The sequence below is a fragment of the Amblyomma mixtum genome, chromosome 3, assembly GCF_055824585.1.
Source record: "Amblyomma mixtum isolate Tamu chromosome 3, ASM5582458v1, whole genome shotgun sequence".
NCBI lineage: Eukaryota > Metazoa > Arthropoda > Arachnida > Ixodida > Ixodidae > Amblyomma > Amblyomma mixtum.
The window spans coordinates 157,418,538-157,435,687 of NC_143014.1; the positions used below are offsets into that span (position 1 = coordinate 157,418,538).

Sequence of the window (17,150 nt, forward strand, 5' to 3'; positions counted from 1 at the left end):
CACTCTTCTAGCTGATAGACAGCAGGGCCTTTTCAGTGTTACCGATTTACCATAACTCCTAAGCATACATAAATACATTCTTTTTTTTACAGGGACACCTGGCTGTTGCTTTTAGAGCTGCACTACAGACACTTTTTTTTTCCCACAACGCCTTTCCACCACCAGCACAGGACACTGTCGGGCCCAATCAGCGCACACCCACATATACAGGCCAAACAACAGTTAACATAAATGCAACACCGAATGATGACGGCGCACTTTCGAACGTTAACTGTAGATCTTGATGCCGTGCTCGAAAATGCACTCACGGAGACGGCTTTGGTTCGAGTGCTGGAGTATGATTGCCAAACCGGCCCGAGGCGTCAATGTATGCTCGTCATTAAATAGATGCCGAAGACCTAGACAGCATACGGACAAACTGGAACAAAAAGGCTTTAAAAGTCGCAGAGTATGACTGATCGAGCAGTGCCTATCACGACGTTCCACGCCGTAGACGTCGTTTAAGTGCAACTTTTGACATCACGGTCGCTGCGGATGGAAACGCTATGGACATACTTGGAATTCATGCGTGAAACTCTGTCACTATTATGGGGGCAACCAGTCCTGCAATTAAATCTTAGAGTCCTTGTACGCGATGTAACTATGCAAAGGTCAGCTTCAGCTAATCTGTGCTGCTATGTGAACGAAGAAGCTTGAAACAAATGAGAACTGCAAAAAGTCGCTTACTTACTCTCTTCCTGACTCACTGCGCTAATGAAAACTAGTTTCTTGAGTCAGCTACTACTTCTCAGGTACTGCTTGTTCTGCCGTTTGCTCAATGCTGTTTGCTCAGTTTGCCGTTACCTAGCGCCGAGTGCATACTGCGTGAGAAACGTCCGCAACCGCCCTCAAATATAGTGGTTGCTATTCCCAGCATTCTTCGCGAGTGCATTCTCCAGCACGCCAGTACTATAGACAGCGAACTTTACAATCAGGGAGTGCATTTATTCTTTCTCACGTTAAGGACCTGCCTTGCTTCAAAGAGTAAAACGTATGTGCTTCATACTTATTTTGCCTACCAGCACCGCCATATTGGACCACATCGAACAGCATGGGATTTAACATTCATGCAAGATGTGTGTTTCGGCAACAATTAACGACGCTACCTGACACACTTCCGGCGACCGTGCGGCAGGACACAATGCCGTTCGTATCGACGAGGAAGGACAGTCTGCCGTGCTACACGGGCGCCGGACACAGTCTCGGCTGCATTCAGCTGACGTAGACACTCCACTTTGGACAAGCGTCACAGCCAACATGGAGGCACAGCCTGCTCCACTCCGCTGCGGCTGGGACAAGCGGCTCGCCCGCCAGGCCAGGCCTCCAGGGCCCGGATCAGCCGGGCGAAATTGCTGGGCCCAGCCGCAGCGGGGTGCGACAACACACTATAGACACTGGGGCGTTTTTTAGCGAGGAAAAGAGCAACAATATCTATACTACCGGAGAATCTGGCGGCGATGGCGGACTCGCCTTTTCCTGCAAACAAGAAACACAGAGAGCCCACATTGATCCACTACAGAGGCATTCGGGCAAAGACGCACAACGAGGCAACAAGAGCAGCGAACCAAGCACAAAGCGACGACTGTACACCACACGGACGGGCAAGGCGCGCTAGGGCGCCCCGTGCACGTGCGCCTCCTCCGTTTTAGGCTCTCGCGCTGCGCCGTCGGCGGCTGAGCGCGCAGCTGCAAGCCGCCATGGTGTAAGAGTAGCCGGGCGCTACGGTTTTTCTTTTGCGGAGTTAGGCAGGGGGCCCTGCCCCGTTCCTGGCGATCCGTGCTTGTGCTCATAGCGAGACGCTGAAGCTTTGCCGTTGCGGGGGCGCGAGACATGGAGCGAGGCACGGAATCGCGAGGTTCTTACGTCATCTGACGCTTCAGCTCACTGGCCGATGGTCGGGGCTGTAACTGTATGTTTTAAAAAAAAGATGGCGCCAGCACAGCAAGCACGTGATACTCTTTCATGCACTTTCATCGTAACGACACACAAAAAAGAGTAAATGCCATGTAATGAACGCGCTTCAAAATAAACACCTGTCTAGGTGAACGTTACTCTAATCTGGTGAGAAAATTGCATTCTTTTCACGTAAATGAATTATTGTCGTCATTTACCGGTTTTTATGTATACATTGAATGATCTACGACACTGAAGAAAAAGGTAACTATAGCAAGCTATATCACCGGGCGCAGCAGGCACAAGTGTGGGCACGAAACTTCAACTTTGCGCATCGAATTTTTTCTGGGAAGGCCCACGGTACGAGTGATTAGTGCGAACACTAAGGATATATTCGTGTATATCGCACAAGCTATCAGAAAATTTGATGTGACATTTAAAATGTAACTTCTTACACACAACCGCAATAATTAGTAAACCAGTGTAGGAAGGACTTTTGCGTACAGCCTCTGACCTTAAGCTCTAGAAGGATTTGCGTTACAAGACTGTTTTTGCATTTGTATGGCAAAAAACCGCATTAATCAAACTTCGGTATTCTCACCGTCAGACTCCCTGCTCCAGGAGCTTGTCCGAATCTCGTGGTTCTCCAGTTTTCAAGAATTAGGAGACCACCATAGATTTTGCCGACAGTTAGCCTGCCTGCTCCCAATTCTAGAAAGGGAGAGAGAGAGAGAAAATGACAGGGTGCATTAAGAAAAGAGTATTCCACAAGATTATGCAAAGAGGAACTCTTGCACTCTGAATGCCAGCTGCAACATGCGCTACACAATCGCGCCACAGATATACTGCAGAGTGGGAGTTTCAATATACCGTCAATGCAAATTGCTGCCCTGACCGCTACCGTCTGGCTGTAGTCACACGCGTGTACCACGAGCATGCGAAGTTAATAAACCTCTACCGTCCTACTGCTGCCATCACCGACTCCAAGGAACTGCGCATGCGCGCGATGTACGTGTGCAGTTAATATCCGCCTGTAATCAGTTAAAACTCTCTAGTTATGCGTGTACATCTACTGTCGCTGCTTCCAGCGGCCGCCTGCGACACATGTGCTGCGCGCATGCGCAGCTGGTTGCTGGTTGGCGCAGTGACAGTAACGGTAGCGCGATAACGGTGTACTATAGCGTTCCAGCAGTTGCTGTGGTACAGCGGTCGGTCGCGTGCTCATCGTACACTGCATATGGAAGGCCGGGGGGCGCAACGGCCACCGCCGGTGCCTCCTAGAAAACTCACTCACCGGAATCAGGTGGCATGAATTTGTCTGTGACTTTGCGCGCGTGCAGCGGCCACAACTTCCGGATGGTCTCCTTGAGCTCCTTGTCTGCCTGGTCCATTTCCTCTGCTGCAAGAGGCACGGGCCACTCGTAAGCGAAAAGAATGCCCGGACAACAGTCGAGGGTGCCAAAGGGCAGGAACCCCCGTGGTTGCGCGGAATGTGAAAAGTTGTCGACGAATGAGCGAATGGTGGCATTGTTTCTGAGTTTTACTTTTCCTTTAAACGAGACGAGGATAATTCAAACTTCTGGGCAATAAGTCGACACGTGTTTGTGGCTCACTAATCCAGCAGGAAACGCCATCTCTGTTTTTGAAAGGTACGTTGCACCGCTTAGTGACAATTCTCATCGCATGACAAGGCGCAGAGTTACAACAGCATACGCAAAAAAAATATGTGTTCGCATTATCGGTAAGTTGTTAATTTTACTGATAGCAAGGACAAGTTATGAAAAAAAAAAGAGCCAATTATAACATGGCTTTAGAAAGTTTGAATTCAATAGCCATCGGCATTAATCAGTGCACTGCCGGTTTAAAAGCTCTTTATGTCATTGTTGTTTCGTTAAGTGGACCTCCGTCAATCCAAACTCGTTTAATTCGAACCACAGTTTTGTTCAAACTAATGCTTTGCTCCTGTCAACATCAAGTGCACTGAAAAGGCTCTCGTCATTTCGAGTACCGCGTAATTCCAACAAATTTTCGGTTTCCTTCGAGTTTCAATTATCGAGATTTGGCTAGTAAAACTGTGCCTGCATGATGCAGAAACAGCTTGTTTTTCTCTCTCTTTTTTTGTTCGTCCTCGTTTTTTGTTTTCTAATGTGAGACTGCCAACTCACGACCGTTTATTTTCATTGTTGTATTTTTTTTAGTGAGCGTTTTTTATTATTTACTGATTACTTGCAGAGGCATTATTTATCGTAGATTGCATTATTTACTTGCAGAGGATGCTCTCATTTGATTACTCTCCTGGGAATCCTTTCCGGGTGTGCAATTATTGTGCTTTTGTATTAGCAGTAAACAAATCTTGCTTTTCTTGCGATCGTGCCATCGTGAAATAAAATGCTGGCTAGTATGCGAATTGCCACATGTGAGCAAACCTGAGGCACAAACAAGCCACCTGGTTTAAATACTGGGTTTTGAATGCGCGAAAAGGGAGTCATTTCATGTCCATTGCCCGCAGTACAGTTCGCTGAATATGCAGTCTGATAACCGGAAGTGTAAGCATCAGTAATAATGTAACAGACTGACGCGTGAGTCACACTGCGCAGAATCAAAAGCGCTCTATTGAAAGAATACGACTGCTTAAATAGCTACGGCGGTGGCCAGTTATCACCACAACCGGTGATAGCAACACAGGCACAAAACTGGCGCATGCTCTCCTGTGGCACACCTACGTCACAGTGCGTAACTGCATAATCTATCACAAATAACAAAGGAAGCACACTGTGAGCATTCAAACAATGATTGCTCGTTAGGTATGAGCGGCAAGCATCTTCCAGGTCTTTCTAAATAGTTTCCTTCCGGACGAACGACACAAACATTTTCAACTTCAATGCAGAAATAACGACAGAATTAGTACTTGCGCGCAAAGTGACTGTTCCATTTTATATTTAAACTAATTGCACAGGGCACGAGTAACCTTAACGAACTGGTTGTGATTACATGAGCGCTCGTGAAAAACTAAAAAGGAACCTTCGGATGAGGAGGTTGTAAACTGAAAGTTCACATGCGCACATCCGAAAATAAGTACGAAGCAAGCCCAATGAGAAAGAGTGATGTTCTCGTTGCTGTAGAGAGAGTTCGTGCTAACCCACTCCTGCAGTTGCCTTACCTGGTCTCATTTTGATGCTCAGATTTTCTCGAATAAGTGCAAACAATGTAGTGCTGAAGTTCACTTTTCCTTCTTCAGTCACAGGCATGTTCATACGAATCAGTTTCTAAGTAAAAAAAAAAATAAGAAAAACAAATTAGTGCCACGTCGTTGCATGATTAAAACAAGAACAACAGGTGGTACAGGTTTTTGGCCTTCCTAGTATCCCCAGCACAAATGACATGTTTGCAGGACAGGTCAGCAAGCTTCGTTGGTGCATCTTTTCGATGTCCCAGGTATAACAAACGCTGGTCAAAGTATTTTCACAGCCAGTATTCGCAAGGTGGGTTGGTTCTTTTTTATGCATTTCTTCTCGTGTGTGAAAAGCTTTCCTTTGCGAATCCGCTGGCACGCAAATTCAAAGCCTGCCACAGGACGCGTGTATTGGTGTTGCCTGGCGCTCACCTTGTAAGCCAGTCGGTAAGGGCACTTGTTCCCGAAACCCAGGGGAGGGTCCATGTTGCGCAACATGTCATACATTTCCGTATAGTGAATATAGCCCCTGCGTGGAGAAACGTCGTAAGCGACCAATGTCACCTCAGCCGAAGACGCTACAGCGTGCGGAGGCGGCGACTCACGTGGCATTCGGGTCATACTCGGCCCAGACCCGTATAAACTCGTCTAAATGGTGGGCCCCGAGAATGGATGAGTCGCGCGTCAGGTAGTCGAAATTGTCCATAATGACGGCGACAAACAGGTTGAGCATCTGGAACAACCAAGCGAGTCGTGTTCGTTTCTTCCCCCGCACACATCACCGCACACACATTGTTGAACACGTAACACACTGTAACGCACAGAAGACGTTGGTAGCAAGTCCTAAAAAAGGGTGCATGACATGCGAAAGCTGGCGTTATTCCTTCAGGTCTAGAGAAACTGCATGTTTCCTTCCACACACAACCTACTCCACTCAGTGTCATTTGGAATTTAAAGTCGTTTGATTCGCCATCTAATCCGAATCGAATTCAAAATTAAATGCTACTCAAGTAAGCGAGGGATGGGCGTAGGCACTATCAGATGCTTCCCAATGTGCGGATCGACAAGCAGCGATGCACTGTTATGCTGTGAAGAAATTAGTATATGCAACGGTCCGCAGATACTGGCCCTCGAAGAAGCAGAAGTATGATAACTTGCGTCGTTAAGTGTATCCATGGGTGTAGCCGAAAGATATAAAAATACACCGTCGTTTATTGCTGCCAAACATTCTGTACATCCACCACCTCTTTTCTCGTCACCATCGCACGTTAGCTGCAGTTCTGTCCCTAAGCCACATCTCTGCCAGATATACCACCTGTATATAAACTTGCACACAGACGATATCCTGTTGTAACAAAATGAGAGAGCGACTGATGAAGATGGCTAAATCCGGCTGGTTGATTCATGGTCTGAAGAAAGTCGGGAAACAGCGCTGTGAACACAGGCACTGCGACAGTGAGGAGGAGGGACCACTCTGGGCCGCATTTAAGCGTCCAAAACGTTCACTGTCCTTTCGCACCTTCTTCTGTGCCTGCATTCTAAGCGCTGTTTTTCTCGCATTTCCCATTTATAAAATAGGAACTGTGCGCAGTGTGTTGCTTATTCTAGCCGCAAGGACTGTATACCTTCGCTGGAAACATGGTTCTAAAGTGACAGCTTTAAGGTTCCCGTTCAGCGGAAAATGCGGTGTCGCGTCGCCGGCGTCTGGCGTTATTATGTCGGGAAACTCCGGATTGGTCGAAAAGATTTGACGTCACATGTGGAGCGGTTGAATTGAAAAGCGATTAAAAGATTACATAAACTGCGATTACAAGATAGCAACATGATTCAAACGTCATTACCCAATATAACGAAAATTGGGGTAATTAGCGAGGACTCGAGCCCCTGACTTTTGTATTGTGAGTCAGACACGCTACTCCTAGGCCACGCAGACACGTTAGTACGGCTTGCTTAAAGCGGGGATTTATAGGAGACTGTATGCCAGAGAGTATGTGTGTGATTAGAAAGGCACTAAATAAGTGAGAGTGATTAAGCGAGTAGCAAAGTGCATATCGGTGAGGGGGTGAGTGTGCGCGAACGACTGTATGCTTCTGTCACGTGTCACGTGGAGCCGGCTTTAAAAAATGCTACGTAACCGTCTCTCCTGAGTTCTTTCCTTCCTCCATGGTGTACTAGCTTCAGTCACGTGCGCTGATGAAGTTATAGGTATCGTTACTAAATGAAGATGAAGTGGTGCGCAGCGATAGCGGCGGTTTACGTCTGTACTATGCAGAACGCCCACACTCAGACAGACAAACAGCTCCATTGTTTTTAGAGCGAAGGCACTTCTAGCCGTACTCCCCGGGTTTCAGCGGTGTCTGTGTTAAACCTCTGAGTAGGAAGTGTAACGGCTCACGTGGTCAGTGGACACCTCAATCGCGCTATGCGTAGGCGGTGGCATAACCTGCAAATTTAGGCAGTTATGCGCCTTTCGTTTTCTCAAAACTAGAGGAAGATTTAGACTCCGCTGATTTTAAGGAAAGGAAAGGCGCATAACTGGCTCCCTCAGTCAGTTGACACCTCAATCGCGCTTTGAGGTACGTGGAAGTGGTGTCCACCTGCAAAAAAAGTGCTTTCGCACATTTCGTGCTTAGCAATGCTAATCCGCCAGCCATTTTTTATTCTCCTGTTTTTATTCAGAAGCCGGATCACTGACTCATTCATTCTCTCATCAGTGGCCACAAGGTAAATTGTAAAGCTGCATCACGGACGACAATACTTTGTTTATAGGCAAATAAGAATGAAGGGCGCGAAAGAAAGGGTAAGAAGAGAACTTACCAAGAAAGAGCAGAAGAAGATGAAGCTGACAAAGTAGGCGTAGGCCATGTTGCTGCCGCACTCGGGTTTATCCTTCTTGGAAAGCGGGTCACAGGGGCGACCCTTTACGCAAGCCATCATGATAGCTTGCCACGCTTCGCCAGTGGCGCATCTGGACAGGCAGCGCGGTAAGGGCAAGCGTTAGGCCGGCGAAGAGGCGCCCGGCACTATGACACGTCGAAGCCTCTCCCTCGAATTGTGCTGGCTGTTCGCGCTTAACGTCCCACACTTAAACCTTTCGACAAAAATAAATAGGCCACCCGGGTTTGCTGCTCGGCCGCGAAGCTCTTGGGGCATTGCTTCCTGCCACTTCTAGGCTCCGAAGCGGTTGGAAAGAGTGTTTACCGCGACCATGAGAAATTTGGGGAGCTGGCGAAGCAGTAAGGTGGAGCCCAAAGGCAAACCGGGTAGCAAGTTTATTTTTGACGAGAGTTTCACGTAGCTGAAGGTGCGTGGCGCTCGTCTAAAGCAGAAAACGCCTCTGTACCCATCGAGTAAAGCCGTATATGCTCCAAATTTGATTATATAACACTGTGGTTTCAGTATAATTGCCAGAAGGACGCTGTGCAAGAAACAAAGATTTTTTTTAATGCTGTCCAAGCAATTACTGTCGGCCTGCTGTGCTATAGCTTTGAGCTGCATGCTTTCATTTGAAATGAAAATGCGAAAGCACGCAAACTATCTTCACTTCACTTTATAATAGAAACAAAAACTCGGTGAAATTAAGAATTTCAAAGGGGCGTCAAATGTGCGCCAGAGGGGGCTCAGGTATACCTGAATTTTTGAGCGCCTTTTTTTTTAAATTTTGGGGTTGGTTAGTAAGCATGGTCACAAGTTGCGCGTGTTCACTCGTGCAGACGCAGTGACAGCGCAGTTATGTGGGGTGCATGTACGGCACTGAGCTCTTAATATCACACGGAGTGAATAGCGACCTCCGTTTCCCAAATGATAACGTGTTTTGAAACAACTGCACGTCTCAGGTACTGAAACAAACGAAGAGAAGACAACCTGAAGCACCTGATCAGGTGTTTTGCGCCCACGATACGGGAGAACAGGAATACAGCGCCGAAATGTGCCACACCACCGCGCTGCTCACGGCGCTGCCACACAATGCGCTTTGTAAATGCGAGTATTCTATGTGGCCAGTATGTGCAGTACGGCGGCGCGTCCGAGGAGCCACTCTCACGCCCGGGCGCCACCCGGAAGCACGCAGTGGGCACCGGTGTCGCTCTGGGCAAGTAGGCCAGTCGCGAAGCCGCTCGGATGTGAGAAGAGAGGCTCCCCGAAAGCGCACGCCCGTGTTTGTGCCAGTGCATGGGTGCAGAAAGCCGTGTGCGTGGTTCATGCTAAGCAGGGTGCAGTGGACAGCCAGAGGTGTGAGCCAGGCACGAAGCAGAAAGGCATGCGCAGCAAAGCTCAAGCGGTGTCGAGGGCCTGAGCCGCTGGGGGCAGACATGATCGTGTCCCATCCTAGGGGGCGGGGGCCTAGTGCAACTAACGCGCGCACTGCTCGCTCTGGGAGTCCCGTGAGCCTACTCGCGGGATGGACATCTCAAGGGCAGGCCCGGGAAGCATGCAGCCCGGGCCGCGGGCCGACGGCGTTTTCCCGCTTCTGGCGGGACAACGGCGGCCTGGCTTGAGATGTCCTGGGACCCTGCGGCGTGGACAATGCGGATCCTACAGCGAGGGCGCTGGACGCCTAACGGGTCCGTGGACGACGAGCCGATCCGTGTTCCCACGCGCGGCAGAAAGGGGGCGAGTTTCGGACGGAAACCGCATTGGGAGCGTAAAAGCTCACCTCTTTCGAGGAGAAAGACCAACTGAAAGACGAGCCGCATTTGCTGGTGCTGGTGGGAGCTACCTCACGTTTGTGCTCCAGCAGCGTCACTGCGAGCGGATGTGGCGCGATCAGAATGGGGCTGGCGCCGATAGCCACAAATTGAATACAGTTTATTCGGTTACTTTGGGGATAAGCTTTCCTGCACAAACAGGGGGTGTGCTCAGCAAAGCTGTGCTGACTGGCGGGAATTGAAAACAGCAGCCGTGTGCAGGCTGCTCCTTTGATTCCTGTCGACGTGGGCTTCGTCGTTGTGGCTTTCCAGCCCCGTCATGTATGCACGCGCAGAAAGACAAGTTATTTAAAAGTTTGTGAAGCTCTATAAACGACTCTATGCAATAAAAATACTTTAAGAACAGCGATATTTGGGCTTAAATGTCGCGTCAGGATATTAATTTGCACATGAGTACGAGCGTTGATTTTTTCTAAGTGATAATGCGCTGCGGTAGCCTAATTGAGGCCAATTACGAGGGGCTATTGATCTCAAAACGACGGGTCAGTGTCTTGAAACAAATCAGGGCGAATTATTTCGTAGCGTGAAAGGCAGCACGCACTCTGACGCTTTTCGCGTGCCTTCTGGTGACACAAAATCTGCAGTGATTAAACCGGTAAGAGAAATTTAATGACAATCTAGAAAATCTGCTTTCTGGTACGTATTAAAACGACAGTACAGGGTGTTCTTGTACTGGTACTCGCCCTGCCTGCGCTGGTACGCGTTGAAATTGCTAAATTATGCGAAGAAAAAGGAAAACAGGAATTAATAATACAATTTCGCGAACAATTCATAATATTAAAAACGGTAAGATTGAGCACACGTCCACTCAACCTATGATACAGGTTTAAGGCCAGACCAGCGAACGCGTGCTCAGTTTCGTTGTCCAAATTCGGTGCTCAAAGTGAAGAATTTGTTGGGCGGTTATTGCACTCTGAAAATGACTCCTGCCGTGACTACGCAGTGTTTACGGCGTTAGCTGAATTAGAACAGAGGCGGACTCTGCATCATTTCTTCGGTGTCTGGAAGCAATAGCAGTTTTCAGGAATTTCAGCGGCGAGCTAAAAAAAAAAAGAAAGAAAAATTCTGGTTGGGTATACGAATCTGGAATTTTTGACATTGTTAATTACAACTGCGTTTGAAAAATAAACGAGCATTAATTTTTGTCGTCCCTGTAGCTGGGTTTATTAGCGCTATTACAAAGCTCCACGTCAGCAAGTTTCTTTCTGGCTGGGTCAGAAACGGATGCGTTGCTTCTAAAGGGGCCGCTTGCAGACCCACTCGTGCCATGCTGGTCTCGGGTTCAATGGAAAACAACCGCGTGCCACTGTTGACGCCAAATAAGGCTTGGTGCAGTGAGCGCGTTCACCAGTCCTTTCGCGCGTGGGAACCACGGGATCGGGACAGCGCTTGACACTACGGTCTTCGTGGGGGGCGAAGGATGTCAGGAGAGTGTTAGGTAAGATACTATAGCTAATTAACCCGTAGGTATGCTAAGCTGAGACTAGGAGAGCACTGGTCTGCTCTTGCGGTACCTTTGTAGATGGGGTTCCTCACGTTTACGGACCTGGCAGGATGCTTCTGTAGCGCAAATGGTGGTGGAAGCTCGGATGTTGCGTCTGTGCTCACGCGGAATGTGGGTGGTTCCTTGACCGGCGCCTGGCCATGGTTGTGGAACGCAGCCGCTCAAAACGAAAAGTGTGGCGCACGAACTGTACAGGGTGGAAGGTGCCATGCGAACCTTCCGTCACGGAGCAGCCTGCTGGTTTGTTGGGCGGAGCGCATTGGAATGAAACGTAAGGCGCGTGCCAATGTACGTGTACATAAATAAAAGAAACAAGGACCAAAAGGCGCACACATACAAAAAAAAAAATGAAACACGGAAATGCAAGGAAATTAGGAAGGCCCGGACGTGTGGCGAGAAACAGAGACAGGGCTTAACGCGTGAGCGCAAACAGCTGTGCAGCAAAGGCGTGGAGGCCCCCATTTCGGTAATAGCCGGTATAGAGGTATATGTGCTTAGGTTAGGATTGCACTTGCCTGAACAGAAGCATTAGACCTTGAAAGAAAGTTCGGAAGTTATTGTGCCGGGTTATTTGACTGTCCGAAGCCAGCATAATATTTCCGAAGACCTGGGCAAAAAACACAACAGCATCACGGAGGAAGCCGCGTGGGTAGCGGGTGGAGGAAAAGTGGGCAGGGTGAAAGGCTACGCGCTCTCGCCGCCCCGGGCCAGAGCCACGGCTTCTACGCACACAAACCCTACGCCGTCGGGCAGCAGAGGTGCTGCCGCGCTCTGTCTCTATGGCGCGTATGTACGAGGGGGGAAGGCTACGCTGCCGCCGCCGCCGCTACGCGGTCGGACCGTGCTGCCGGCCCGCTCCGGCTGCTCCCGAGGCTCTAGCTAAGGGTGCACTGCCGCCACTCACCGAAACAAGAGTATTAACGACTGAAAGAAGGACTGAAAGTTGTTGTGCCGATTGATCTCTGTGTCAGGGTCAAACCCGATATTGCCGAAAACCTGCGGGCACGGGTCAAGACCAAAACACGACCGTCACAAGAGGCTCCGGCACAGCATTCTCTCGCGCCGCCTTGGGGGGAAAGAAAAGAGCCCGCGGGCAGCCGTGGCCGGCGATGGGCGCGTAACGGCCACGGCTGCTTTGGCAGCTTGTGAATGCCGACATCACGTGCACACACACATATACACACACGGTCACACAAAGTACGGGCGCGTTTTTTCTCTTTAGCACTGTTCCGCTCACTGACGCGACATGAAAAATGTGCAGGTCCTGAGCGTGTCATGCGCACTATAACTGACTTTGCTGTAACTGGAGGCGAAGGTTACCGCGTGAGCCAAAAGTTGCTAGCTACTGCGCCTGTGACCCAGGAATAGTCATCAGACGGCGTGGCAGGGCTTTCGGTAAGTTCCTGCGGACGTGGAGTTACAACAACGAGTCATGGGAAGCACCTCCGTCCTAGGCTAGTAGGCGTATACAGACTGCTTCACATATACATAGGATTCACTCCTGTGTCGACGCGATAGTACCGAAGTTGTTTTATTCATATACATATATCATTCTAACAGCATGCAAGATTAATTCACCAGAAAGCGTTGAAGTTTCTTTGTAGAATGTTAGTAGACTGTGAGCCAGAAGCGTTTGCGGGTTAGCGTTCGCATGCAATGGAAGCAGAGAATCATTCTGGTATACTTGCTTTTCACTTTGTGGGCCTGAAATAAGGGCTACAGATCACTAACTTGTGGGGCTAGCCGCTCCAGCGGTCATTGATTAGATGACTAGCAAGAGCAAAAACGGTAAAAGAGGGCGGCGGTATAGGTTGTTTCGCCTTCGCGAGTTCCGTCGCCAGTGAAGCGCTTTCGACGTAGACGAACTCGTACGCGGAGGCTGAATACATTTTTTCTTTTTGGATTTAGCAGGAAACGTGAACATAGTCAGTTATGACATTCTCATGAAAAGTCACTCGGCCTGTGATAACTGCACCGTGATATAAAACTGATTCCATTTACGAGCTTGAGACTTTTGTGGGTGCACTGAAATATTAATTTTTTTTCGAAAACTAAAAGCAAATGAAGAAGGTGGAAAGTGACGAAAGAACGCACTCACCTGCATGCCGATTATGGCGTAGATGAAGAAGAGCATCGCTATGAGCAAGCAAACGTAAGGCAAAGCCTACAAGAGAGGCACAGAAAGAACGGGTCAGATGTCTCTTCCCAACAATTCGACTTGACAAGAAGATAGGCTATGCCTGAGGAGAACTTGTTGCTGAGCTAACTGGTGTTCACTGGTGAATACTATTTTACCGCAAGCGATGACGGTAACGCCTCTGTCGCGTTGAATGCTGTTCCTTACTGAGTCTTTGTCTTGGCTTGCGGTAAAAAAATGCGTTAATCGGAAATATTTGCCTTCTTTACAGAAGCTGTCGCGCTCAGTGAATGGTTCAGCCACCTTTCGGGGCAGCTTCTACAGAAGACGTCTGCTGTCTTCGACAGAGTGGTCGTTTCTTCCGAGGACCGAAATTGTACTAAAGTTACGCAGCGAAGTAATTTGCAAAGCAATGGCCAGTTAAAGAAATTTGGCGCTCTGAAGCAAGAATGGCAACACTGCAAAGGCCATGGCAAGAGGGCTGCTATGTGGCTTGCATTCAGCATCTCTTGGTTAAAGCGGCAGTCTTGTCTCAAGACAGCGGTAACGTCCGTCGATTCTGGTGCAGAATTTTGCTTCACGCGCCGAATTGAACAGTGCGCGAGAACTTTTGTGCACGCTACTACTATTTAGAGAACAAACTAGTTATTCGCGTACGCTTTCAAAGATAGGCACATTTCACCTACTACCGCTTCTTTTTTAAGCGTCTGTCAGCGCCACAAATGCAACACCAGAAATAAAGCAAAGTTGCGTTTCGCTAAACATGCATTCACCAGTGAAGTAAATCATGCGATGGCTCTGGTTGCAGTGCTACGGAAGCTGCCTGATCAAAAAAAAAGATTGTGGTACTTTCCTGAAAACCAGTGAATTATCTAACACCCATGCTACCATCGAAGGTTTTTAGCTCGGCGTGCAAGAGGCTCATTTCTGATTAAGTAAATGAAACTGTCTCTACGCATTTATGAAATCGCAGTAAGTGTGCACTTTTTGAGGTAACAGGAAGGCAGTGGAACGAGTGGGTGCTTACTTTGAAAGACTGAATGAATGTCCAAAGGAGAATTCGTATGGTATAGCCTTGCCTGAGAAGCTTAATCAGGCGGGCTGCTCGAAATAGCCTCAAGAACCCCACACTGAAAAAATTCAGCTGAAACGCAAGAAGAGACGTGTGAGTCGGGTAAAAAAAACTCACAAAAGCATTAAACATTTTGGACGCACACGAGCAAGAAAACACATGCCACGTGCACGCGAACGCGCAGCGTGCGCGTGAACGGCGACATAAAAATCCACATTATGACAAGAGGCACAATTGTATTGTACGAAGTTCATGCTGTCTAGTTTGGTTTTTTCTTCTTTTGCACTCAACGAAACATTTTCACAAACAGAAAGTACAGCCGAAAAAAAACGCGAACAACCGAGCCGTAGGCCCACACTGCTTCTGAAGACCAAATAAGACTTACCCCCGTCTCCATGACTAGAACATCGATGATGCTTCCAATAACTGTGATGAAATCAAAAGTGTGCCATGGATTCTTGAAGAAGTTCTTTTTTTGGAGAGACAGGAGGGGACGAGAGATACAGCTGTCAGTAGCTGGAAGGTTTCGTACACACAGGCATGCGTTCATGCATCCCAACTCCGCGTCACTACATCTAGCCTTTAATGAAACACGTCTTACGTTATCTGGTATAATTTTATTAGGGACATACAACGCTTCGCGACGACAAACATTCATAGATGCACAAATTTCATGCAAGTGAGGACGACACTTTCTGTGCTTTTTTTTTTTTTTTGAGAGAAAAAAACACTGCCCGTTGCACTCCGATTGAACATTGACGAACGAAGCAAAGCTGATTCCTGGAGCCCTCAACATAAGATAGAGAACCCAACAGTTGACAAGCAACTCTTGGCTTCTCAAGTGTATTTTGCTGCATGTGCAACGGCTTTTCGTTCCTACTGCTCGCACCTTTCGGGGATGAATTTCGCTGGCTTTCCTGCCCGCGTACGAGTCTCTACGGACCCTTGCCGCTTGCGTGAGGTACTCACTTCGCCAGTGGCGTGTCTAGAAGGCGCTGAAAGAGCTCTCGACGCAGTCGCGTTCAACGGTTCCTGGGCGTACGGTTATAGCGCATGTCTGACACGCATGCGAAATCTGTCCAATACAATTCTAACGGAAACCAATTGATTTTTTCTCCCGTTAGCGCTTTATCATCAGTAATAAGGACCGCGTGCGGGTCAGAGGCCTGTGTGCGACGTAATATCGAAAGTTCGTGAATGATAGGGAGCCAGAGCCAAAAGATGTCTACGAAGTGCCCGAGGAAAGCGATAGAGGCCAATAGCGATAAAGGCAATTCTTCACAAATATTTCGTGAAGAATGCTGAATAATTCAAAGCTTCCGCATGGGTGTAGCACCAATAGAAAAATCGTAAAGGTCAAGCGCCTTGGAATGTGTATAAAGCTGATGGAGGTAGAACAGTTGCACTGGTAGAACAGTTGCCATTGAGCTTAAGTGAAATTCATGGGGCTGCAGACCAGGTCGAGAAAAAAGAAACGACGTTTCGGAAGAGTTACGGCTGTTTTGTTCACAGTGGGCTAAGAGAGAACAAGACAGCCGTAACCCTCCAGAAACTGTCGTTTTTAGTTCCTCGAGCTTGATAGTGATCCAACAGTATCGCCTGCGCACAAATAAGCTACCTGACGAAACGGTAGTACGTTGTCAAATCGTCGGCTTAATTAGCTGTCTTTAATTACAGTTATATTGCATCTTGACATTGGGTACATATTTTATCTGAGGCCTGGAATTTCGTAGAACACGTGCTGTCTTTGTTCAGAACTCGCATATATACAGACACGAACCTATTTGAAACGAGGTCCAGGTCACCGATCGTTCAACTCAGCTAGGAATGTTTTGATTTTTCTCGTTGTTTCTTTCCGCCTCTGAGAGTTGCTGCGAGTATGTTTATTGAACAAATCAAATTGAGTTCCTGGGCGTATCACTGAACTAAAATTCTCAATTTTTACTAAAGAAACAAGTGACCAAGTGCTAACCATCTCGCGTGGCTTACATACATATCTTCGCGGATTGGTGAGAACGGCCTTACCCCGATGGCCTTTAGTATTCTGTACCTAACCTTGGAAACTTTGTAACTACTTTTTTTTTTTAACTACATGCACGCTTCGTAAGTACGCACTGGCTCGTAGACGCTGAAGAGACATACAAAAAGCCATCTTATCTATTGTAAGCAACTCTCAGGGTTTTCATGGGGCTTCAGTGCCGTGAATGTACCAAAATAGAAACGACTGATTGAAAGGTAACGAGCCATTTACTGTAGGACAACTAAATCTGATTTGGGAATTTCCATCTTGAGAATTCAGTATTGTAGACATAGACAGCGATATAGGGGACCTTTTCTTTGATACCATCCACACAGGTCGCGGTTGCCTCGACTGTCTATGCAGCGATAAATATTGTAACAAGTTAGAAGAAGTTTAGTGACGCCATGCTATTCTGATAACTCTTACAGCGTCCTCAGTACGCAGCTATTGCCACCACCAGGCTGAGAAAAGCCTCAAAATACCGACACTACAGGAAACATCCTTCAGGCCGGATGCGAGCCTTACGTATGATTTTCGCATTTCTGGAGACAAAGCATACAGAACTGGCGCATGATGGGCTCTTGTCTTACATTTCAGTTGTTAACCT

The 17,150-nt window shown here is 48.1% G+C and overlaps 1 protein-coding gene across 14 annotated transcripts in view; it reads right to left on the minus strand.

The window, feature by feature from the left end:
* Positions 1 to 17,150, minus strand: part of LOC149352481 (voltage-dependent calcium channel type A subunit alpha-1-like) — a 501,434-nt gene that overhangs the window by 19,694 nt on the left and 464,590 nt on the right. For 12 of the 14 annotated variants that reach the window (XM_089581672.1, XM_089581660.1, XM_089581669.1 and 9 more), the window contains 11 exons: positions 14,909 to 14,992; positions 14,479 to 14,595; positions 13,413 to 13,478; positions 11,830 to 11,921; positions 7,922 to 8,072; positions 5,710 to 5,837; positions 5,537 to 5,633; positions 5,093 to 5,198; positions 3,227 to 3,331; positions 2,534 to 2,643; positions 1,480 to 1,515 (listed from right to left, as the gene is read on the minus strand). In XM_089581672.1, the coding sequence (XP_089437798.1) occupies positions 1,480 to 1,515; positions 2,534 to 2,643; positions 3,227 to 3,331; positions 5,093 to 5,198; positions 5,537 to 5,633; positions 5,710 to 5,837; positions 7,922 to 8,072; positions 11,830 to 11,921; positions 13,413 to 13,478; positions 14,479 to 14,595; positions 14,909 to 14,992 (1,092 nt within the window). The remainder of the gene's footprint in view (positions 1 to 1,479; positions 1,516 to 2,533; positions 2,644 to 3,226; positions 3,332 to 5,092; positions 5,199 to 5,536; positions 5,634 to 5,709; positions 5,838 to 7,921; positions 8,073 to 11,829; positions 11,922 to 13,412; positions 13,479 to 14,478; positions 14,596 to 14,908; positions 14,993 to 17,150) is intronic. The other 2 variants (XM_089581668.1, XM_089581663.1) reach the window with 2 other exon arrangements.